This window comes from Coregonus lavaretus (genome assembly GCF_964263955.1).
Source record: "Coregonus lavaretus genome assembly, chromosome: 25".
NCBI classification, from domain to species: domain Eukaryota; kingdom Metazoa; phylum Chordata; class Actinopteri; order Salmoniformes; family Salmonidae; genus Coregonus; species Coregonus lavaretus.
The window spans coordinates 24,132,041-24,157,428 of record NC_140012.1 but is presented as its reverse complement, the minus strand read 5'-3'; the positions used below and the strand labels follow the sequence as shown (position 1 = coordinate 24,157,428).

General features: G+C 41.5%; 3 protein-coding genes across 4 annotated transcripts; 1 reads left to right on the top strand and 2 right to left on the bottom strand.

Moving 5' to 3' along the window:
• Positions 1-602: 602 nt before the first annotated feature.
• dmc1 (DNA meiotic recombinase 1) lies at positions 603-8,832 on the bottom strand (the record flags this gene model as incomplete). Of its 2 annotated transcripts, none has more annotated exons than XM_084141306.1 (13): positions 603-672; positions 847-963; positions 1,103-1,163; positions 1,320-1,434; positions 1,635-1,708; positions 1,959-2,050; positions 5,614-5,686; positions 5,819-5,860; positions 7,628-7,680; positions 7,804-7,886; positions 8,050-8,196; positions 8,416-8,460; positions 8,776-8,832. In XM_084141306.1, the coding sequence occupies 13 exons, from the start codon at positions 8,830-8,832 to the stop codon at positions 603-605; spliced, it is 1,029 nt and encodes a 342-aa protein (XP_083997432.1). The 2 variants fall into 2 exon arrangements, with proteins under 2 accessions (XP_083997432.1, XP_083997433.1); XM_084141307.1 differs by having other exon boundaries at positions 8,416-8,457.
• A 664-nt stretch (positions 8,833-9,496) lies between these two features.
• Positions 9,497-16,072, bottom strand: tomm22 (translocase of outer mitochondrial membrane 22 homolog (yeast)). Its single transcript, XM_084141354.1, has 4 exons — positions 15,737-16,072; positions 13,783-13,901; positions 11,796-11,913; positions 9,497-10,769 (listed from the first exon to the last, which is right to left on the bottom strand). Exons 1-4 carry the CDS (start codon positions 15,824-15,826, stop codon positions 10,695-10,697), a joined length of 402 nt encoding a protein of 133 aa, XP_083997480.1. The 5' UTR covers positions 15,827-16,072; the 3' UTR covers positions 9,497-10,694.
• Positions 16,073-17,661: 1,589 nt separating this feature from the next.
• On the top strand, positions 17,662-22,755 carry maff (v-maf avian musculoaponeurotic fibrosarcoma oncogene homolog F). The gene is made up of 3 exons (XM_084142165.1): positions 17,662-17,855; positions 19,353-19,439; positions 19,554-22,755. The coding sequence occupies exons 2-3, from the start codon at positions 19,407-19,409 to the stop codon at positions 19,995-19,997; spliced, it is 477 nt and encodes a 158-aa protein (XP_083998291.1). The 5' UTR covers positions 17,662-17,855; positions 19,353-19,406; the 3' UTR covers positions 19,998-22,755.
• Positions 22,756-25,388: the final 2,633 nt, after the last annotated feature.

The following is a 25,388-nucleotide window of genomic DNA, read 5'->3' as shown; positions in this document are numbered from 1 at the left end:
ATTTGACCAAGGAGAGTGATGGAGTGCTGCATCAGATGACCTGGCCTACACAATCACCCAACCTCAACATTTGACTGGTACTGTATATATACACAGTACCAGTCAAAAGTTTGAACACACTTACTCATTCAAGGGTTTTTCTTTTATTTTTTACTATTTTCTACATTGTATAATAATAGTGAAGACATCAAAACTATGAAATAACACATATGGAATCATCTAGTAACCAAAAAAGTGTTAAACAAATGAAAATATATTATATATTTGAGATTCTTCAAATAGCCACCCTTTGCCTTGATGACAGCTTTGCACACTCTTGGCATTCTCTCAACCAGCTTCATGAGGTAGTCACCTGGAATGCATTTCAATTAACAGGTGTGCCTTGTTAAAAGTTAATTTGTGGAATTTTATTCCTTCTTAATGCGTTTGAGCCAATCAGTTGTGTTGTGACATGGTAGGGTTGGTATAATGGGTATTTTTCTTCCACTTTGACAAGAGTATTTTGTGTAGATTGTTGACCAAAAAAAAGACAATTAAATATATTTTAATCCCACTTTGTAACACAACAAAATGTCCTCTACTGGTAAATCCATGAGGGTCTTTCACTCTTTGGCATCAGCAATTCCCCCTGGAGTGATGGCGAAAGTGGCCTCATTCTCAGGCATATCAGGACTGCAGGAGATCATGGAAAAGAACGAAGCTATGATGAGGTAGATCTTTCTCCATAAGCGAGAAAAATCCTATTCGACCATTTCTTTACAATGCAAGGGGGGGGGGGGGGGTTGTTATTACTAAGGAATAATGAGAACAACATATATTGAGTGGGTGAACTTTCAGACTAATTACCTGTCAAATATCTTGGCAATTCTCAACTCTCCGCGTCCTTTCCTCAAGCTGATTCGTGTGGTGGACGCATGTGCCAGGATGTGCCCTCCAATTGGCTTCTTGGGATCAGCTTGGAACCTGACAGAGACAAGAGAAACCCTCAGATCAGAATTTCAGGCCAAAACCTGTTAGAACTTTAGCCAAGTGAGTGAGTTGCTGACTTGCCGTCCAATTCCAAACCAATCCCTAGTTCCTAAATCTAGTTACAGTCACTTACGACATCCCAGCTCCAGGGTCTGCAGTCATCTGGTTGGTGACAAACACTGCAACGTTGTACTCTAGGGAGAGGAGAGCAGAAGACATGAATATCAATACGTCTACATCAATGCAAGGTTTATGCAAAAGTCAAGAGTTTTTCTGCCAGTTATTCTGCTGCAATGTACGTCTACTATTTCCATAGTTTGCATATAAGTCTGCAAGAGAAGTCGCCAGACCTTCAGAGATCTTCTGCAGACGGGAGAGCATCTGGGCCAGCTTCTGCTGTCTCTCTGCCAGCTCCCCTCGCCCAGAGAAATCTACCCGGAACAGAGCCATGATGGAGTCTATGATCTGAGGGGAGGAAGGGGAAAGACATAGAGACACAAGACATTATAAATGCGTATTAAACATAATAATGCATTATACCTGTTGGCATTAATTAAAGTGTTACCGAAAGATAGGTACAGTGATGGAAGTTGACAATATGAAAATATAACTACCATAAAACAATGTGACAGGTGATATTGATTATCTTTTATTTTCATTAATACCAGAAGTTTGAAGACGCCGCCCTCCTCGTGGAATTTGGCTGCCACAAAATCCAACAGCTCCATCTGGTGTTCACCTGAAGTTGAAATCCAATTAGGTATACAGTACAAATACCTAATCGTCTGATGTCATAAGTACCAGTTAGGAAACACAGCAATCAGCCTCAAATGTATACAGTATTTTTTTGTTTACAAACAACAGACTCAAAATGTATACTTAACATTCATATCTAAGATAGTGAAACTGCTTTCCTCAGACAATATGTTCTCAGGTTTAGGCAGTAATGATAGAGAGGTACTGTTTAATGAGTAAGTTAGATATCTTACTGGTGTAGGCTCGGGCGTATAACACATTGTCCAGCACAGCATCATGGTCCACATTGAACCTGTCTGCTATGTCCTTCAGCCTGTCTGGACGACTAGAGGGTCACATCGGGTTAAGGAAAACATAGGATTTTGTAAGAGACTCTATTGGCTGAGTCATGTGAATAAAATAGACTGTGATATTTAAGACCCTGTATCTTCAGAAATACTTGCAAAGGTACAGTTGATTTCCCAGCTAACAACAAATGTTCCCACAACTTTAGAGAATGTTCCCTAAAGAGGCTCACTAGGTCATTAACTAACCGTGATGTACAAGGAATGTTTCCAATAGACCATTCCCTTAATGTCAAATAGAACTTACCCAGAACGTGGTTACCATGTTCTCAGAACTTAATATACTAATGTTCTAGACACATTTCATGGGAACATTGCAAGAACATTCATGTGTCCAGTTTCTGTGGGTTAGGAGAATATTCCATCAATGTCCTACCAAACATACACAGAACATGGTTGCCATGTTCTCAGAACATTTTGATATTAATGTTCTAAACACGTTTCATGGGAACGTTGAAAGAACATTTGTGTCCAAAGAAAAATCCATTACACCTTGTTACTGTTGCCGAGTCAATCAAGGACTCGATAGGTGAACCACTGTTCCATTAATTGCTCTTTGTCTGTTGGCAAGGGATACTCACAGACAGTGCTTTTAACATAGTATTTTCAACTTACATATTTGACATACATGATTACATTGTGCATGTTCATTTATACAGTAATTATTATTTCAACATGTCCTCACCTGAGATTTGAACTCACAATCTCTTGGTTCACGGTCCTCCGATCTTCCTGCTACGCCACCATGTCCATGTCAGGTATCAGTTAATCTGACTATTCTCATCATTTATTTTATTTACTTACTTCAGCAATTGAAGGGCTTTCTGTATAGTTGCCTAATGTTAGTGGAGTTTATTAACCTGTTTTAATGATACTCCTGAATCAAATGTTCTTCAGGAAATGTACCTTTTCTATTTTACCGATAGTCATACTTACAGTGCATTTGGAAAGTATTCAGACCCCTTGACTTTTTCCACATTTTGTTACGTTAAAGCCTTATTCTAAAAATTTTTTTAATTTTTTTATGTCCTCAATCTACACACAATACCCCATAATGACAAAGCGAACAGGTTTTTAGAAATGTTTGCAAATGTATTAAAAATAAAAAACAGAATACCTTATTTAACCTCCCGAGTGGCGCAGTGGTCTAAGGCACTGCATCGCAGTGCTAGCTGTGCCACTAGAGATCCTGGTTCGAATCCAGGCTCTGTCGTAGCCGGCCGCGACCGGGAGACCCATGGGGCGGCGCACAATTGGCCCAGCGTCGTCCAGGGTAGGGGAGGGAATGGCTGGCAGGGATGTAGCTCAGTTGGTAGAGCATGGCGTTTGCAACGCCAGGGTTGTGGGTTCGATTCCCACGGGGGGCCAGTATGAAAAATAATAATAATAATGTATGCACTAACTGTAAGTCGCTCTGGATAAGAGCGTCTGCTAAATGACTAAAATGTAAAATGTACATAAGTATTCAGACCCTTTGCTATGAGACTCGAAATTGAGCTCAGGTGCATCCTGTTTCCATTGATCATCCTTGAGATGTTTCTACAATTTGATTGTCGTCCACCTGTGGTAAATTCAATTGATTGGACATGATTTGGAAAGGCACACACCTGTCTATATAAGGTCCCACAGTGCATGTCAGAGCAAAAACCAAGCCATGAGGTTGAAGGAATTGTCCGAGACAGGATTGTGTCAAGGCACAGATCTGGGGAAGGGTACCAAAAGATTTCTGTAGCATTGAAGGTCCCCAAGAACACAGTGGCCTCAATCATTCTTAAATGGAAGAAGTTTGGAACCACCAAGACTCTTCCTAAAGCTGGCCGCCCGGCCAAACTGAGCAATCGGGGGAGAAGGGCCTTGGTCAGGGAGGTGACCAAGAACCCGATGGTCACTCTGACAGAGCTCCAGAGTTCCTCTGTGAAGATGGGAGAACCTTCCAGAAGGACAACCATCTCTGCAGCACTCCACCAATCAGGCCTTTATGGTAGAGTGGCCAGACGGAAGCCACTCCTCAGTAAAAGGCACATGACAGCCCGCTTGGAGTTTTCCAAAAGGCACCTAAAGGACTCTTAAACCATGAAAACAAGGTTCTCTGGTCTGATGAAACCAAGATTGAACTCTTTGGCCTGAATGCCAAGCGTCACGTCTGGAGGAAACCTGGCACCATTCCTACTGTGAAGCATAGTGGTGACAGCATCATGCTGTGGGGATGTTTTTCAGCGGTAGGGACAGGGAGACTAGTCAGGATCGAGGGAAAGATGAACGGAGCAAAGTACAGAGAGCCTTGATGAAAACCTGCTCCAGAGCGCTCAGGACCTCAGACTGGGGTGAAGGTTTACCTTCCAACAGGACAACGACCCTAAGTACACAGCCAAGGCAACGCAGGAGTGGCTTCGGGACAAGTCTCTGAATGTCCTTGAGTGGCCCAGCCAGAGCCCAGACTTTAACCTGATCTAACATCTCTGGAGAGACCTGAAAATAGCTGTGCAGCGATGCTCCCCATCCAACCTGACAGAGCTTGAGAGGATCTGCAGAGAACAATGGGAGAAAAAACAAGTTTTGAAGCCACATAATTCAAAAGAAAGGCTACATAAAAAAAAAATTGGGGATTCACATGATTCAATTCACCGCGATTGAACCCAATCCCAACTAATACAATGGTTAAGTGAGTTGTTTGTTTCGTCAAAAAATAATAGTTTAAATGAATCATATGAATTGTTCCCAAAAAGTTTGTCAACTTTGTATGGCCTTTTTCGCGAGTGTCAGTGGAAACTTTTTTGGGACATGACTAAAACATTAATACATGCTAATAATATCTTAACAGTTAACTAGAGGGTACAAGATATGTTTCAACTGGCTACCTAGTTATTAGTCTGTTCTCCATCATATTTTATAGGCCTGTCTACCTGCTGCCGCAATGTCCAACTGTCTCTGTCTCCTTGAGCAATGGCCCACTCATCTCACACACATGCAGGTCATGCGCGCAAACACAGACGCGCTAAAGCGCCAAACCGATCCTGGCTGAAGTGTTGATTTCTATTTATGATAAAATATTTAAAAACTGTGCATAAATAAATTACATTAACAGAAATCATGAAATTAATTTCCATGACTTTTTGAGTTTTATATTTTTCCAAAACTTTTTCAGGCCTGGAATTTTATTTTATTTTAATTCCATGACTTTTCCAGGATTTTCATGACCATATTAATCCTGTCTGTGTATGTTTGATGTGACACTGATGGAATATTCTCCTAACCCTCAGAAAACTGCACACATGAATGTTCTTGAACCTTCCCATAAAACGAGTCTACATTAATATTCTGAGAACATTGTAACCATGTTCTAGATCAATTCTGCTTGACATTAAGTGAATGTTCTCCTAACTTTAACACCAAAACATGCAAAAGAAAGTTCTCAGAAGGTTTTTGCTAACATAGATATTATGGGTAACATTACAAAAACGTTCTCTCTCCCTAGAATTGTTAGCTGGGTTTAGATTGATCCAAATCTGACTTTATAGATTAGAGCTCAGATAAATTAGGATACAAGGTGTTCTCTGTGTCGATGAAGATTACTTTTCCTCCTGTGTAGCCGTCCTCTCCAGGAAGCTGGGCTGTGACTGAAGAACAACAGAGACAAGGACTAAATGAAAAGAACCAACCATGGAAGAATGTCTGTACGTTTCTGAAAACTCACTTCCAAGACTGGGAAATCTGGGACTACCGAAAAGACCCCTCAGCCATTAACTTACCACACAGTGTATGAGAGAGCTGGGTCTTGCCTGTCCGAAACTCTGAGGGATAAAACATTTACAGTGACAGTGTGACAAAAACATGTTTTATATCTGACTCAGGTCAATTTTAGCCATTGGGCCTCAACTTCCAGTCTTATACATCATGAGCATGAGATTAATCATACAGTGGGGGAAAAAAGTATTTAGTCAGCCACCAATTGTGCAAGTTCTCCCACTTAAAAAGATGAGAGAGGCCTGTAATTTTCATCATAGGTACACGTCAACTATGACAGACAAAATGAGGAAATAAAATCCAGAAAATCACATTGTAGGATTTTTAATGAATTTATTTGCAAATTATGGTGGAAAATAAGTATTTGGTCACCTACAAACAAGCAAGATTTCTGGCTCTCACAGACCTGTAACTTCTTCTTTAAGAGGCTCCTCTGTCCTCCACTCGTTACCTGTATTAATGGCACCTGTTTGAACTTGTTATCAGTATAAAAGACACCTGTCCACAACCTCAAACAGTCACACTCCAAACTCCACTATGGCCAAGACCAACGAGCTGTCAAAGGACACCAGAAACAAAATTGTAGACCTGCACCAGGCTGGGAAGACTGAATCTGCAATAGGTAAGCAGCTTGGTTTGAAGAAATCAACTGTGGGAGCAATTATTAGGAAATGGAAGACATACAAGACCACTGATAATCTCCCTCGATCTGGGGCTCCACGCAAGATCTCACCCCGTGGGGTTAAAATGATCACAAGAACGGTGAGCAAAAATCCCAGAACCACACGGGGGGACCTAGTGAATGACCTGCAGAAAGCTGGGACAAAAGTAACAAAGCCTACCATCAGTAACACACTACGCCGCCAGGGACTCAAATCCTGCAGTGCCAGACGTGTCCCCCTGCTTAAGCCAGTACATGTCCAGGCCCGTCTTAAGTTTGCTAGAGTGCATTTGGATGATCCAGAAGAGGATTGGGAGAATGTCATATGGTCAGATGAAACCAAAATAGAACTTTTTGGTAAAAACTCAACTCGTCGTGTTTGGAGGACAAAGAATGCTGAGTTGCATCCAAAGAACACCATACCTACTGTGAAGCATGGGGGTGGAAACATCATGCTTTGGGGCTGTTTTTCTGCAAAGGGACCAGGACGACTGATCCGTGTAAAGGAAAGAATGAATGGGGCCATGTATCGTGAGATTTTGAGTGAAAACCTCCTTCCATCAGCAAGTGCATTGAAGATGAAACGTGGCTGGGTCTTTCAGCATGACAATGATCCCAAACACACCGCCCGGGCAACGAAGGAGTGGCTTCGTAAGAAGCATTTCAAGGTCCTGGAGTGGCCTAGCCAGTCTCCAGATCTCAACCCCATAGAAAATCTTTGGAGGGAGTTGAAAGTCTGTGTTGCCCAGCGACAGCCCCAAAACATCACTGCTCTAGAGGAGATCTGCATGGAGGAATGGGCCAAAATACCAGCAACAGTGTGTGAAAACCTTGTGAAGACTTACAGAAAACGTTTGACCTGTGTCATTGCCAACAAAGGGTATATAACAAAGTATTGAGAAACTTTTGTTATTGACCAAATACTTATTTTCCACCATAATTTGCAAATAAATTCATAAAAATCCTACAATGTGATTTTCTGGATTTCTTTTTCTCAATTTGTCTGTCATAGTTGACGTGTACCTATGATGAAAATTAAAGGCCTCTCTCATCTTTTTAAGTGGGAGAACTTGCACAATTGGTGGCTGACTAAATACTTTTTTCCCCCACTGTATATTTGACTAAGGGACACACAGTCAGAGACAGAGCTCACCTCCAAATGCCTCAGTGATTGCCATGCTCTCCATGCCTCCTCCAAGTAGTTTACTGCAGAGCAGACCGACGGATGAAGTGGTAAAATAGGAGTACTTTTATACTGCAACATGACTCAGGAAAATGTATTAATATGAAAGGTTATGAACAGATGAGCATGTTGGGGCGAATCTTAACTCAAACTCCAGGCTTCCAGTCGTGACGCGGAACACTTGTTTCCTCTTTGCACTATATTCAAATGCTGTCAGGAAACCATTGGTCTACAATGAACACAAGAGCAGATGAAAACATGTCAACTGAAGTTGATTGATGCATGTCTTCCATACCTCAGCCCCAAACCAAATCTTTAGGGCCTTGACAACAAAACTAATCATGAGACACCAAAGTCCTCTATGCTGAAGGTGAATCAGCTGAGTCTCTCACCAGCATTTTCCCAGCAGCCTCTTTGATCTTGTCCACCTTGGCCTCTGAAAGGCCCTTGATGTTACACAGGGCTCTGCGTGTGGTCATCTGGATCCCCTTCACTGTGCAGATACCCACAGACTTCAGCTTCTTTAAATCTGCCATGTTCTGTATGAATGTTGGGTGGGTGGAAGGAGAGGAGAGAGAGCGAAGGGGGGAGAGAGAGGTGTGGTGGTGGGAGAGAATAGAGAGAGAAAGTGTTTTTTAACTTATTAGCTTTGAGGTGTAATCTTGAGTTTATCTACCAACCAACCCATGACGAAGTGTCTATACACTCAAGGATCAGGGCAGACTGCTTTCCTAGACCTTGTTTTCAGATATACTCACAATTCCATGCTTCTGTAGGGTGTCTATGTCTTGGAAAAAGGACTCCTGTGGGTAAAGAATATGACAAAACAACCTGTTTGAAACCATGTTGAGAAGTAACATGATCTGACTGACACACCACTGACTTAGGCTAGATTCAAGTAGTGTAGAAATTGAGTTACCACTACCAAACAATATATTAGCTAGCTATGTTATGAATGATTAACAATGAGTGATAGCTAACTTACTAGCTACAACAATCCACTCTACCTGGAAAAAATGATTTTAATGTACTGTAGCAGCTACGAGAATGCTAGCTAACAAAACTGTCCGCAGCCAGGCTAGCAAGCAAGCTAATATTAGCTAGTTTAGGCAGGTTACCTCATCATCTTGGTATCCGGCCTCATCCTCCACAACTTGATCCTCGGCGGCTTTCATCTTGATTCGCGCAATGTAGCTAGCTCTTAAACTTGATGTTTTTTGTTCCAGCAAGCTAGCTAGCTAGCTAACGTTATATGCTACCAGTTAATAAATAACATTTCTTGCGATGTCAGCAAGCGATCTGTTAGCTACCCAACGTTAGCTATAGCTCCTGAAAGATTTTATCAACAGCTACAGAATGAGGTTGCTTCCTTCACTAAATTGACAAACCTGTAAAATGTTGCAAAGCTAATGATGATGACCTTATCAAGATGAAAAATGACTTGCCACCTTAGATTTATTTTCAGGGGGCGGGAATGTTTGACGCTCGTGCTGAAAGTTGAAAACTGGCAATCAAAAAAGTTACACTGGAGATGCTCTCTCATCAGCAACTATCAAGTAAAATGTCAGTCAAACTGTACATGTGAGATGCTCTCATGCTCTCCTCAGCAACAATCTTTGGGAGTGATTGATCTTGATGCACAGAATAATATTGATGCATGTAGTATTTACCTGTAAGATACCTGTACTTTACTACAGTATACAAATGTAATGTCTCAGATAGAGGAAAGTCAGGTACATGTAAATAATAACAAACAAGTTAACTGTAAAGGAGGCAAAGCAGCACATTACATTTCCCTGCACCTATCCACTTTATATGACAATAAAAAAAAATGTAATGTCCATTTCGTTGGTGTTTTTATTCCTGCAGTCAAGTCGAAAACACAAGACATAGAATTCGCTCTGGAAGCAAAGTTAAGAGAACATACATTCCAAAGTGACAATAGAGAAAAGTAACTGACATTCTCTCAGGCTTGACAGGAGTATGTGTACATTGACATAATATATTTACAGAGTTATACAGTATGTAGGGAAAGTGCTGTTTGAATCTTATTAAAATATACTTTGTGATGCATTTTTTTTATGGCTTTAATGCCCACAAATGAAAAAGTCTCAAGCAACACGTGACATACATTTATATTTTAGTCATTTAGCAGACGCTCTTATCCAGAGCTACTTACAGTTAGTGAGTGCATACATTTTTCATACATACTCTGATCACCAACGCTTTTTAAATTGGCTATCCCTCTGTAAAGTTGTTCAATCGGAATTCTAACACTCACAACAAAGAACACTTTAACACCCTATCTATGGCTTTGTCTTTGGAGTCTTGTGGCCTGCTGGTCTTTGTTGCCTCAACCAAGAAGTCACCAACTCAATGGACAATGACCTTACCTGGCTTCTCTAGTGTATGCCAGTTCTTGATGGAGAGGTAACAAGGAAAACCAGCAGACACTATAGATCTCAATGACCAGCTGTGATTGTGAATATGACGGATCTATGATGTAAGTAATGTCTACCATGATTTTCCCACACACGAGTGGAATGAACACGTTCCCAAACCAAACACAGGTTACAACGGTTTCAAGGCCATATGTAGCTACACACCCACATTAAAACATTTTTCTTCAGACCACACACTCTTGGTAACCACTTATAACCACAATAATAATCAAATTTCTTCAATTATCCACCTGATCCAAACCCCCTGGAACACATACATATTTATATCGCTATGTATAAAAAAGAAATGAAGTAAAAACACAGTGCTCAGAAGACAGTGTGCAGAAGTCTCTGCAGGATGTTGAGTAAGAGAGACAGCGAAAGGGACATACATTATTGCAACACCCAGGAAGTGACATCATCCTCCTCTAATCTCCTTAAAATGGCCAATCCTGGATGTTGGAATGATTTTTTACCACATGTGCTGACCAGATGCAGCTTTGTATTCTCTTCTCCCTCTTCTTTGTCTCTCTCTCCTTCCAAGCCTCCACTCTCCCTCGTTGGTTGAAGCGCTAAGGCTGTCGGAGGGACATCGGTCACATCTTCACTGGAGCGGGAGTCATTAACCCTGGCATCCCACCTGACATCCCTGCGTTGGGGCCCAACAAGACCTAAACAAGGAAGTGGCATCACAAAAACATTTGTTAATTTATTAATTGACAACATTGCAGATCCTAATGAAAGAGGGATTTGCCCAATTCCAAATCCAACCCCCTAAGGCTTTTCAAGTAGATCGAAAAGTATAGGATAGGTATACAGTGAGCTCCAAAAGTATTGGGACTGTGAACATTGTTGTTGTTGTTTTGGCTCTGTACTCCAGCACTTTCGATTTGAAATTATACAATGACTATGAGGTTAAAGTGCAGACTGTCATCTTTAATTTGAGGGTATTTACATCCATTTTGGGTGAACTGTTTACAAATTACAGCACTTTTTGTACATAGTCCCCCCCATTTTAGGGGACCAAAAGTATTGCGACAAATTCACTTATATGTGCATTAAAGTAGTCAAAAGTTTAGTATTTGGTCCCATATTCCTAGCACACAATGATTACATTAAGCTTGTGACCCTATAAACTTATTGGATGCTTTTGCTGTTTGTTTTGGTTTTGTTTAAGATTATTTTGTGCCCAATAGAAATGTATGGTAAATAATATAGTGTCATTTGAGTCACTTTTATTGCAAATAAGAATAGAATGTTTCTAAACAATTCTACATTAATGTGGATGCTACCATGATTACGAATAATCTTCAATGAATCGTGAATAATGATGAGTGAGAAAGTTAGAGGCATAAATGTCATACCCCCCCAAATATGCTAACCTCACCTTTTATTGTAATGGTGAGAGGTTAGCATGTCTTAGGGGTATGATACTTGTGCGTCTAACTTTCTCATTCATCATTATTATTAATTCACTATCCGTAATCATGGTGCTGGAGTACAGAGCTCACTGTAGCTATATGATTATATCTCCACCTTGCTGTCTGATATGCTAGGCCATTTTTGTGTACTTTTGGCCATTTACATTTGTTTCTTCAGACATAAACCAGAGCCAAGCCCAAGGCCATTATAGTAGGGCCTAGGTGGTGTATTTGGAACTGAACATGGTCTGTCAGTGGGAAAGTACAGTACAGTACCTGTCTCTGCTGCTGTAGCTGCTGCTGCTCCAGCTGTAGTCTCTCAGTCTCAAAGACCACCGGAAGGACCAGGATCATGAACGAGGTAGTGCCCACCCACAGGGCAACGCGGGAGTAACTGGAAGAAACAGAGGCAGGAAGTAAGATGGAAAGGTGGGGGTAAAATAACAAACAGACGTGGAGAGAGAACTGAAGTAGATAATAACAAATGCAGAGATGGCCTAACTGACTGTCCTTAGCAAGATCAGGGGCAGGCAGGGAAAACAGTCCTTGGAATACAGAGGAGCTGTTCAGAACTGTGAATGCAATATAGTGCTCCATCCACACACAGCTCCGTCCTTATTATGTCTGTGTGTATGGTGAAGATTAGCCCAATAATGGACTAAAGGAGCCTAACGTTACTCCTTATAGTCCAAGGACCTTACATGTTCTGTTTAGAGACAAGTTGGCTCTGGCAGCCAAAACTGCCAAATACTCCATCTAAACGTGAATCGATTCTCAATTGCGGTACGGTTCTAGAAACATATTTTTTTATTTTTTATTTCACCTTTATTTAACCAGGTAAGCCAGTTGAGAACAGGTTCTCATTTACAACTGCGACCTGGCCAAGATAAAGCAAAGTAGTGCAATAAAAACAACACAGAGTTACATATGGGGTAAAAAAAAAAACATAAAGTCAGAAATACAACAGAAAATATATATACAGTGTGTGCAAATGTAGCAAGTTATGGAGGTAAGGCAATAAATAGGCTATAGTGCAGAATAATTACAATAGTATTAACACTGGAATGCTAGATGTGCAAGAGATTATGTGCAAATAGAGATACTGGGGTGCAAAAGAGCAAAATAAATAACAATATAGGGATGAGGTAGTTGGGTGGGCTAATTTCAGATGGGCTGTGTACAGGTGCAGTGATCGGTAAGGTGCTCTGACAACTGATGCTTAAAGTTATTGAGGGAGATAAGAGTCTCCAGCTTCAGAGATTTTTGCAATTCGTTCCAGTCATTGGCAGCAGAGAACTGGAAGGAATGGCGGCCAAAGGAGGTGTTGGCTTTGGGAATGACCAGAGAGATATACCTGCTGGAGCGCAGACTACGGGTGGGTGCTGCTATGGTGACCAATGAGCTAAGATAAGGCGGGGATTTGCCTAGCAGTGATTTATAGATGGCCTGGAGCCAGTGGGTTTGACGACGAACATGTAGTGAGGACCAGCCAACAAGAGCGTACAGGTCACAGTGGTGGGTAGTGTATGGGGCTTTGGAGACAAAACGGATGGCACTGTGATAGACTACATCCAATTTGCTGAGTAGAGTGTTGGAGGCTATTTTGTAAATGACATCGCCGAAGTCAAGGATCGGTAGGATAGTCAGTTTTACGAGGGCATGTTTGGCAGCATGAGTGAAGGAGGCTTTGTTGCGAAATAGGAAGCCGATTCTAGATTTAACTTTGGATTGGAGATTCTTTATGTGAGTCTGGAAGTTGAGTTTACAGTCTAACCATAAAGCCCTCTACTTTGATATCACATCAAAATAATTTCACAAATGCTAAATATACACTTACTGTTTTAACACAGTTGCAGCTGACAGTATTTTTCACGTTTGTGGCGTCCATCTTCTGTTTGGACTGTCTTCCGTGTGTTTTCCATAAACAAGCGCTGTAACATGGACATTTGGCCATATTGGACCCCTAACCCCATAAAGGTGTGTAGTAATTTAACCTTTTTTTTTATTACTATTATTTCTCGCTGATAGGAAATATATAAGAAAAGTGTTTCCAAAACCGTACTGCAAGCGATGCGTGTTAACGTTTAGGGCAAGGGTCGGGGCTCTTAACAAAACTCCCCCAGCCAGAAGACACTATCGTCAATAGGCACTAAAGGTAGTTAGCATCTATGAATGGGGTAGGTGAAGATCTAAAACGAGAGGTCTACTCCAAGGCTGCTGATACACCCAGAGCAGCCACAGCAGTTTTCAGGAGAACGTTTACCTGTACAGCTTCTTGGCCACAGTGACTGAGCCTGATGCGGTCACCTCAGCTGCAGAGCGCAGTGTAGCAGGGAACATCTCAGTCAAACCCCACAGCCTCTCCATAAGAGTCTCATCCAGCTGAGGGAAGGGAGACACAAGGAAGTTACTACAACACAGATAACATGGTTATTTCAGACCCAATAAAAGAATGGAGGTACACTAAATGACCAAAAGTATGTGGACACCTGCTCGTCGAACATCTCAATCCAAAATCATGGGCATTAATATATAATATAAATAAATAAATAAATAAATAAATAATATGCCATTTAGCAGACGCTTTTATCCAAAGCGGCTTACAGTCATGTGTGCATACATTTTTACGTATGGGTGGTCCCGGGGATCGAACCCACTACCCTGGCGTTACAAGCGCCATGCTCTACCAATTGAGCTACAGAGGACCACTATGGAGTTGGTCCCCCCCTTTGCTGCTGTAACAACCTCCACTCTTCTGGGAAGGCTTTCCATTAGGTACACTAGTGTTGTGGATTTTTTTTTTTACAACAGCTCACAACAAATTCTGCCACCACACTAGGTACACAGCCACAAGCGCATTAGTGAGGTCGGGCATTGATGTTGGGCGATTAGGCCTGGTTCGCAGTCGGCGTTCCAATTCCTCCCAAAGGTGTTCAATGGGGTTGAGGTCAGGGCTCTGTGTAGGCCAGTCAAGTTCTTCCACAACGATCTCGACAAACCATTTTCTGCATTGTCATGCTGAAACAGGAAAGGGCCTTCCCCAAACTGTTGCCACAAATTTGGAAGCACAGAATCCTCTAGAATGTCATTGTATGCTGTAGCGTTAACATTTCCCTTCACTGGAACTAAGGGGCCTAGCCCAAACCATGAAAAACAGCCCCAGACCATTATTCCTCCTCCACCAAACTTTACAGTTGGCACAATGCATTCGGGCAGGTAGCGTCCTCCTGGCATCCGCCAAACGCAGACTCGTCCGTCGGACTGCCAGATGGTGTAGCATGATTAATCTCTCCAGAGAACACGTTTTCACTGCTCCAGAGTCCAATGGCGGCAAGCTTTACACCACTCCAGCTGACGCTTGGCATTCCGCATGGTGATCTTAGGCTTGTGTGCGGCTGCTCGGCTCCCAACGAACAGTTATAGTGCTGACGTTGCTTACAGAGGCACAGTTTGGAACTCGGTAGTGAGTGTTGCAACCGAGGACAGACGATTTTTACACGCTACCTGCTTCAGCACTCGGTGGTCCTGTTCTGCGAGCTTGTGTGGCCTACCACTTCGCGGTTGAGCCGTTGTTGCTCCTAGACATTTCCACTTCACAATAACAGCACTTACAGTTGACCGGGGCAGCTCTAGCAGGGCAGAAATTTGACAAACTGACTTGTTGGAAAGGTGGCATCATATGTCTATGGAGATTGCATGGCTCTGTGCTTGATTTTATACACCTGTTAGCAAAGGGTGTGGCTGAAATAGCCGAATATATCAATTTGAAGGGGTGTCCATATACTTTTGTATATATAGTGTATATAGTAACTACATGAATTACGTATTTGAATGTCTCAAAAGTAACCAGCTCTGTTGGGGTACTACTTAGTACTGTAAGCTATAGATCACTGAATGACACATGAGATTTTTAGACAATTCCTACCATGGGACATCTGACTTATCTAGCTTATCTTATTTCATTTAATTAAAATTTACAGTACAGTCAATTACAGTACAGACACATGTAAAACAGCTATTACATGTCATGTGACAGTTAGCTAGCCGGCTACCACGCTAACGTTAGCAAACTAGCTAGCAATTACTCGCATAACAAATGACCCAGTAGCCACAGCCAGCTAGCTAGTCAAATAGGCGTATCATTCAAGTGAAACTGTACGTATGATCGTGCATAACAGTTACGGGGTGACAGGTGTCAAGTTTCCATTAATCTATACCTCTTCATCTTCATCTTCATCGATCTCGCCTTCTGGGGGCCGGGTCTCGACTGGGCCCGCAGCCGGTGATAGCTCTACGATTCCAGCCATGGAAAACTGTTCTCGTGCCGCTTACCAGCCGGTGTGTTTAGCTAATTTAAAATGTACCTCAATCGGTGGAAGGGCAAATCAGTATTTTTATATTTTATCGTGGAATTATTGCGTTGACCCCGGCTTGCATAAATGTTGGACCCAAGAGTGAGCATTGGTCCTGCGACAACCTGAGGTCACTTGGGTAAAAGCTGCATGTGTGCGTTGGATCGATGACCGCAAAATGGTTACTTCTTCTTCTTCAGTGGGGGTTATCGGCGGTTGGCAGCCAACGTTATGGTGCATTACCGCCACCTACTGTACTGGAGTGTGGGCCAGAGACAGGGAGAAACTAAATCCTACCTGCCAACCTTGCTCTTAAAAAAGATAACAAAATATTTGAGACTATATCTAATGACGTTACATTTACATTTACATTTTAGTCATTTAGCAGACGCTCTTATCCAGAGCGACTTCTACTCAATATACTCTTTAAACTAATTTCCTGTATCCCCTTCTCCCTCATACTAGAGCTCATCATCTCTCTTTCCCTCTGATACTGCCCACAGTACATGCTCCAAGGTCTCTGTTTCCTGACAATAAACAAACTTTCCTGTTGGATGCTTTCCTATCACATTTAATGTCTTATTCAACTGGCTGTGTCCCACCCATAAGCTTGTAAAAATAGCCTCCTCTCTTCTGTCCCTTCCTGCCGTCCTCCCCTCCCCGACTTTCATCTGTACTTGAAATAAATGCCTGCCCTTATTGTCTCTATTCCACTGCTCCTGCCATCTCTGCACCATTACATTTACATTTTACATTTTAGTCATTTAGCAGACGCTCTTATCCAGAGCGACTTACAGTTAGTGCATCCATTTTTTTTTCTTCATACTGGTCACCCGTGGGAAACGAACCCACATGCTCTACCAACTGAGCTACACTGGACCATCACTGTATAGATCAGTCTTTTTGCCTCTGCCTTGCTCATTGAAACTTCAACATCAACATCCCCACTACTAAGTGCTTGTTTAGCCTGTTAATCTACTGCCTCGTTCCCCTCCACCCCCAAATGGGCTGGGACCCAAGTAAATCTGATCTTTATACCCATCTGTTTAATCTTGCCATGGGTTTGTAGCACCTCATGAAGCAGGTCTTGTGAGCTAAAGGACTGGAGACTCATTAACACTGCACATGAATCAGAGCAAATATCTACTCTGTCTTGTTTGACTTCCTCCACACACTGCAAAGCAAACAGTATGGCCAAAAGGGTTACATGCCTGACTCGCTTAAATAAATTGCGCCCTCTGTCGTACGAGAGGTCTAATAGTGTGTTTCCGGATTCAACAAAAAACGGTTAAAAAAAAAACTTTAAAAAAAAAAGTTTGTTATGAACATACAGTTTATAGTATTTCTGTATTAGAAATTGTGATATTTGGGCTAGTAATCCACTATAAGGAGAGCCTCAACATTTGTGATTTCCAAATGCAATGTATTAGTAAGGAGTCAGCCTCTCCCCTTTCTATAAGCATAATTGGAATTTCAGGTTGTTGCTTTTTATTTCACCTTTATAAACATGAAAGTCATTTTCACTAACATTCACTACGTGTTCCATATGAGCAAGCAGCAAAGGCAGCTGACTATTCCTTTGGGATGTCATTCTTCTCTAATCTATTTTCCTTTCCCATGCAGTGACTTTCTAAATCAATACGGATAGGAAAGGAGAAGCAGGTCATCATCATGGAAAAGTTTAGGACGCAGGGAATCCTTATTGTTTACATCCTTCCAGCTCGTACGCTTGGGGCGGGCGGGATCCACCCTCATTCTTTAGAGTTTACGTCATTGTTACTGTGTTTTTTGTGAATGAAAGAATCCAACCCCACAGAACAGATTAATTCCGGGAAAAGACGAACTGACATTTTGTCGCTTGATTCGCTTCGACTGAACACAGTATTTTACGTTTCTCCGTGTTTAAATTTTATTTATTTATACAATTGTGTCGACAACTGAAGGACTGGCAGCTGGTACTCTCCAACGACATAGCCAAGGACAAGTAAGTAGGCAGCTGTTTGCTTTTCGGGTTAGCCACCTAGCATTGGCTAATCCATGTTGTTGGCTATTGTGCTAGCTAGAGTACTAGCTAAATTAGCTAGCTAACGTTAGCATGTTGTTTAGTTAGCCTTGAGAAATTGTTACAATTTGGCAACAATGATACGACCGCATATTCACTATGTACATATCTTAGATGCGTGTCAGGTATTGTACTCGATATTTGGTGTTCTGTATAAAATTGTGTAGGTTCTCATTTTTTTATTGTATTAAAATGAACAATTTTAAACGTTGCTAAAAGAAATGGGTGGCCACCTGCGCACTTGCAATGGCCGTGTGTTTACTATCGCATCGAGTTAGCGTAGCATGGCGCACCTAGCTCGCCAGCTCCCTTCCGTATAAGGAAATGGGTGGATTTTATTGAGAATTAAATGTTTACTTAGGCAGAAATCTTCCCTTTTATTCTGTTAATAACGAAAGTTGGTTTATTAAACAACAACAACTTATTCTCAGATAGTTTTAATTATGTATTGAAACATCATGTGGTCTACATTTAACGTCAGCACTGTATTGTATTACAACACTATTATTAGGCACAACATACTGCTTTAAATTGATAATTTGAGGAGACATGTATTGTTAAATATTTAATGGAGTTTTATTGACAAAATACATGTAAGAGAGAGATTGTAGTCGCCCGTCAGACACTAGCGGTGGGCAGCTTATTGCTGAATCACTATGACATTATGAAATGGTCATATCGGTTTACAACCGCGCCTCGTGGTAAGACAGTCGTTGAGTGTACGGTCACTACCCACGCATTTCGGGAAACGGTAAGGTCAAGGATCCACCAAAAGCAAACTCATCAGAGCCTTTCTTTAGGTTTAGAACAATAATTATTATCAGGTCTAGACTAGACAATGTAAGGTTGTGAATTATTATGACAACACATGGTGAGGATAGCCTACATCAAAGACAAGAATAACTGATGAAGTAACACTCAAAACACGGATGCCACTTGTCCTGAATAGATAAGATATTAAAATGTAGAAAAATATCCTTAAAATGCAGAGTTTCACATGCAAGAGTACAACCCAGCCAGCCTCCAATGAACAGTGCTTTAAATTATTACTGTATTATTACCAATTCATGTTTTGGAGAGGCCAGTTCTGCAATGAGTGTTAGGAAGAAGTGGTTACTAGTGTTTGAGGGGAACACCTGCTTTGAGCAATGTGGGATGGGCACATGATAGGCCTAACTTCCCTTCACAATTCCAGCCAGGAGAAATCTTAAACTTTCAAAAAATGGTAATGATAGAACGCACAAGTGTGTGGGATGTGTTTTTTCTTATTAATTTTTTTCCAAAAGAAAATCTTCAGTCCAAGATGGAATATCTTTATATCCTACTATACTAAGTAGTATATAGGGAACACGTGAAATTAATATTTCTCAAATGCTTCAACTTAATTGTATGTCCTTTCTCTCACTCCCTCTCTTGTAGATCGTCTATAAATCTGTGTTTACTGGTGTCAGAGACACAGGATAACGCCAGACCATGACATCAGAAAGAAGCAGCAAAGCCCTGAAGGTAGAATTGCAAAACATTTAAGTTTGGAGTTTATTCTAATTTTAAAATGCATTTTACACACACGTCACAACAAACTTTGCAAAGAAAATGATACAACTTTCCATCCCTCTCCAGGTGAAGCGGGAGTGTGGTGAGAACGTTCCGGTGTTGTCGGACAGCGAGCTCATGTCCCTGTCTGTACGGGAGCTCAACCTGCACCTACGGGGTCTATCCCGCGAGGAGGTCCAGAAGCTCAAGCAGCGCCGGCGTACCCTGAAGAACCGCGGCTACGCGGCCAGCTGCCGGGTGAAGCGCGTGTCCCAGCGCGAGGCCCTGGAGCAGCAAAAGAAGGAGCTCCAGAGGGAGGTGGAGAGGCTGGGGGTGGAGAACGCAGGGATGAGGAGAGAGCTGGAGGGCCTGGGGGCCAGGCTGGCAGCCCTGCAGAGGTTCGCCCGTGGGTTAGAGTCTGGAGGGGGCAACCTCCTGGCTACGGCCCCACGCCTCAACACAGCTTCGGTCATTACCATAGTGAAGACCCCACCACAGGCCCACGTCCAGAGAGAGCAGGGGGGGTCCTAGGAGGAACCGACCGGGCTGGGGAGGGACTCATGCACGCACATACACTCTCATATACACGCACACAGGCAGACACATGGAAAGCGCAGGAGGATTGGAGGAACACAAATAAATAGGCACTTATGAAACTCATGCACTTAGGATGATACACATACACTCGCACACCAGGGTTTCCGTTAGGAAAATGTGGCGTCGGACATTTGACCGGAAGCATTTTAATTTACCGGACATTTAAGACATTTACCGGACCCATATGCATTGGGTGTGTAACCTGATTTGGGCGTCCACCCACAGTGCTCAGAATTACAGAAATCACATTTAGATTATGGTAATCCATTTTAACAGGACATGCAACTCGAGGATGCAACGATGTGAATCCTTCATACCGAATTTCGATGCGCAATTTGAAGATGTTAGAATAACTGTCCACATTTACTTTTCCTCAGCCAACAAGATGAGTAATGAACATAGCCTATGTCAATCTACTATCCCCCATAGTAGAAAAGTTTACCTATTCTATTGGTCAACATGTCGTTCTGTGTGAGAAAGAAATAGCCTACTCCAAACAGACTCTGGGACAGTTGTGGGACGATAGATCCCAAATTCATACAACCAGTAGGCCTAGGCTACATCCCCTTTTTTTGTTTTTTAAAGCAATGAGGCTCATGCTACAGATCAGAAAGTTTAACTTGAAATGTTGATAAACTATTATTTCTTCACATTATAAGCACAGCAATTCCGCACAAGGCAGTAAGCTACGTGCAAATGTTTGTTCCATAATGCAATTGTCGGGAAAACACAGTTGTCAAAAGCGTACCACACATGCGAGAGGTTTCATGAGACTGAGATGAAAATATCTGTTAGAAATGTAGAAAGAGGGGAGCTCTAAAGATGCAACAACTAGTATGGGTTGCTTATATGACTAGGATTGTGCCTTTGGCTACTGGGCAATGAAAGAAAGTTGATTTGAAAACCAGCAGAACATGAGAAATTGGCTACTGGTTTCAATGGCATATGGAAGTCTTTATAAAATAATTGCCTGCACATTTGGTTGGATTTTGGATAGGCTAATTTGAAGCAAGGTAATACATGCCTCATAATATGTAGTAAAACGTTCAGGTTTCAAACAATTAAGTATATGTTTTCAAAATGCATACTGCCTCCAGCTCATTGCAAAGTGGTGTGTTGACACACTGAAGCCTGCCAAGTTGCCTATGCACTTGAATGGGAAGTGTGCTTCAATTAACAGTTGAAAAATAAAAATAGTAGCTCTTGTTAATCATGGCCATCAAAACTGTTTTTAACACACGATTGCATATAGAATTGTTAAAAAAGCACGTTTCACTCCAGCAGCAACAAACAAGCTGTTTGATGAGCTGTAGCAGCAGCTCTCGCTCTACATCGACTGGTATTTCAATCAATGAATAGGCTAAAATGCATTTTCGCAATGGGATTTTTCTTCTTCTCCAGGACAATAGGCCGGCGGCAATTTTATTTATCGACCAAAAGCCGGCTAATACCAGCTAACGGAAACTCTGTCACAAACACACACACACACAAGGTGTTCAGTCAGTGACAAATACTCACTCAAAACCCAGCCAACACACATACAGACTCATACAGGTGAGGAAATCCGACTGCTGACGAATCCGACTGTGGCACGACAGACGTGCAAAACAGGGACACAGACAACATCCCTCGACAAAGCCAGTCTTGCTGCTGGTGCTCTCTTATACTGCTACTCAACAGGCTAAGCCAGCTAGCGCTCTGCCTTCTAGCATGGCATCTAGCCCCGCTACACAATGCCTGGGTTAATCGTACTCTTCCGCAGCTTCTTCCAATGCAAGCTTTGCGTTTAAATGGCATCACAATTGACATCTGTACATGTCTTGGAGTGTTGTTCATCTGTACTCTTGTGTGTCGATACTATTGTGCTTCACTGTGTTGCCGTTTGTAGTGGCTACATGGTTGTTTTTCAACTGCACAGTGCACATTTTGGTTTGTCATGAACAGCTTTGGTTGTAGTTGGTCATTGCTGGAAAGTCGAAAAATCCACATCTCGTAGAATACTATGTCAATGCAAAAATCTATTAATACATTCCTTTATGTTATTTTGTAATGTTTATACAAGAGACAAAAATGTTTGAGCGAACATTTATTCAGAGGTATTCTATTTTATTTGTATTTAAAGAATAGATATTACAAAAGCTAATGAGTGCTGTGGTGTAATGTATGTTTCAAATACCTGCGTATGACTAGTTTTGGGATATTCTCACGTCTAATTGTTGTACTGAGTGTGTGACGATTATTTGTGTAATGTTTAACTGTCGTAATGAGCTGTTTAGATATGCTAAAAGCCGATGGTCATGTTGCTGTAAGATGATTTTAGTATGCGTGTACACCATATTTGTACTAATTTCATAGTGAGTCGAGTGGCTTGTTGTAGGGATATTATTTTTCTATCAAGTACCAAGGTGATGATACGTATTGTTATTTATGATAAAATGTATTTTACGTTTGTTTTCTGAAATGGCTCGAGAGGGAGACTTGTTAGTAAGGAGAAAGAACGAAGGAAAAGAATGGTGAAGGAATAAAAGAATGAGGCAGAGAGGGATAACAGGATGTGAAGGAAAGATGTGGTGGTAGAATAGGATTTGGGAGGTGAATGAGGAGGGAGAAGAGGACCGAGATGAGGTGGTGCTTAATTCAATTGAAAACCTTGTAATATCCAGGATTTATCAATAAACCCCTGCTGACTCCACTAGACTGGGGTTGACTTAATGTTTGGAAAGTAATAGCAATATGATTTAAATTGTCAAAAATGACGTGTTGATGAATACTCATGTAAGATATATTTAGCTATCTTCTCAATATCAATGTTGCATAGCATTTATCCTCAGTAATATCTAATGTCTCATCTAAGATTATTGTCAAATTGTGCTGTATGTTTTGTTATACCGCAAAACAAAAATGGTCTTTGTATTTATTACATGTATTTTTTCTATGGTGAAAATTAAGTACATTGTCTATTTTATATATTAATAATTGAAATAAATGTTGTATATATTGTACATAAAGTGGTGTGATTTTGATCATTTATACTGTATACAGTGCATTCAGAAAGTATTCAGACCCTTTGACTTTTTCCACATTTTTTTACTTTACAGCCTTATTCTAAAATGGATTAAATCATTTTTTGTCCTCATCAATCTACACACAATACCCCATAATGACAAAACGAAAACAGGTTTTTAGACATTTTTGCAAATGTATTAAAAATAAAAAACAGATACCTTATTTACATAAGTATTCAGACCCTTTGCTATGAGACTCGAAAATTGAGCTCAGGTGCATCCTGTTTCCATTGATCATCCTTGAGATGTTTCTACAACTTAATTGGAGTCCACTTGTGGTAAATTCAATTGATTGGACATGATTTGGAAAAGCACACACCTGTCTATATAACGTCCCACAGTTGACCGTGCGTGTCAGAGCAAAAACAAAGCCATGAGGTCGAAGGAATTGTCTGTAGAGCTCTGAGACAGGATTGTGTCGAGGCACAGATCTGGGGAAGGGTACCAAACACTTTATGCAGCATTGAAGGTCCCCAAGAACACAGTGGCCTCCATCATTCTTAAATAGAATAAGTTTGGAACCACCAACTCTTCCTAGAGCTGGCCGCCCAGCCAAACTGAGCAATCGGGGGAGAAGGGCCTTGGTCAGGGAGGTGACCAAGAACCCGATGGTCACTCTGACAGAGCTCTAGAGTTCCTCTGTGGAGATGGGAGAACCTTCCAGAAGGACAACCATCTCTGCAGCACTCCACCAATCAGGCCTATATGGTAGAGTGGCCAGACGGAAGCCACTCCTCAGTAAAAGGCACATGATAGCCCGCTTGAAGTTTGCCAAAAGGCATCCAAAGGACTCTCAGACCATGAGAAACAAGATTCTCTGGTCTGATGAAACCAAGATTGAACTCTTTGGCCTGAATGCCAATTGTCATGTCTGGAGGAAACCTGGCACCATCCCTACGGTAAGGCATGGTGGTGGCAGCATCATGCTATGGGGATGTTTTTCAGCAGCAGGGACTCAGAGACTAGTCAGGATCGAGGGAAAGATGAACGGAGCAAAGTACAGAGAGATCCTTGAATACCTGCTCCAGAGCACTCAGGACCTCAGACTGAGGCGAAGGTTCACCTTCCAACAGGACAACGATCCTAAGCACACAGCCAAGACAACGCAGGAGTGGCTTCGGGACAAGTCTCTGAATGTCCTTGAATGGCCCAGCCAGAGCCCGGACTTTAACCCGATCTAACATCTCTGGAGAGACCTGAAAATAGCTGTGCAGAGACGCTCCCCATCCAACCTGACAGAGCTTGAGAGGATCTGCAGAGAAGAATGGGAGAAACTCCCCAAATACAGGTGTGCCAAGCTTGTAGCGTCATATCCAAGAAGAGCCAAGGCTGTAATCGCTACCAAAGGTGCTTCAACAAAGTACTGAGTAAAGGGTCTGAATACTTACATAAATGTGATATTTCCGTTTTAAAAAAATACATTTGCAAACATTTCTAAAAAACTGTTTTTGCTTTGTCAATATGGGGTATTGTGTGTAGATTGATGAGAATCCTCTGTAGCTCAGTTGGTAGAGCATGGCGCTTGCAACGCCAGGGTTGTGGGTTCGTTTCCCACGGGGGGCCAGTATGAAAATGTATGCACTCACTAACTGTAAGTCGCTCTGGATAAGAGCGTCTGCTAAATGACTAAAATGTCATTTGTATTTATTTGTTTTAGAATAAGGCTGTAACGTAACAAAATGTGGAAAAAGTGAAAGGGTCTGAATACTTTCCAAATGCACTGTAGTTGTTGATCACACTGGTTTGGCCAGTTCTTCCCCACTGACAGTTTACAATGTGTGAGAGGGAAGCAGAAAGGAGAAGTGTGTGTGTGTGTACAATGTTCTGTATTCTTTAAGAAACTAGAACTACTGTTGAGTAGGGAGGTTAAAATAGCAATATGTACTGTACAGTAAACTTTTATGTAAAATGTACTTGCAAAAGTGAAGAATAGCAGACATGCAAACCTTTGCAGACATGAGGAAATCTCCCCATGAGAGTTTTCCTACCCTTTCACTTGTGTGATTTGAAGCTATATTTATCATTAGATTATCATGACATCTAAGAGACAACCAGGTTCTAAAAAGCCTACATTTAATATAAAATAGAATAATATGACAAGACTCATTTAAGACAAAATCTAAATATGTTTTTATTATTAGCATAATATCAGCAGCTTTATGACAAAATACAAAGAACTAGACAAAAGAAAGCAGTCATCAAAATAAAAAAAAGATTTAAAGAGTTTATAGCGCAACAGTACAAAACTAAGCCTTTTTAA

Excerpts from the sequence above, each read along its gene's own strand:
- tomm22 (XM_084141354.1), bottom strand. The coding sequence starts at position 15,826 with ATGGCTGGAATCGTAGAGCTATCACCGGCTGCGGGCCCAGTCGAGACC. Across the intron at positions 11,914-13,782 it reads GTGGCCAAGAAGCTGTACAG|TTACTCCCGCGTTGCCCTGT; the intron begins GTAAACGTTCTC and ends TGTTTCTTCCAG. Across the intron at positions 10,770-11,795 it reads AGCTACAGCAGCAGAGACAG|GTCTTGTTGGGCCCCAACGC; the intron begins GTACTGTACTGT and ends TTCCTTGTTTAG.
- maff (XM_084142165.1), top strand. The coding sequence starts at position 19,407 with ATGACATCAGAAAGAAGCAGCAAAGCCCTGAAG. Across the intron at positions 19,440-19,553 it reads GAAGCAGCAAAGCCCTGAAG|GTGAAGCGGGAGTGTGGTGA; the intron begins GTAGAATTGCAA and ends ATCCCTCTCCAG.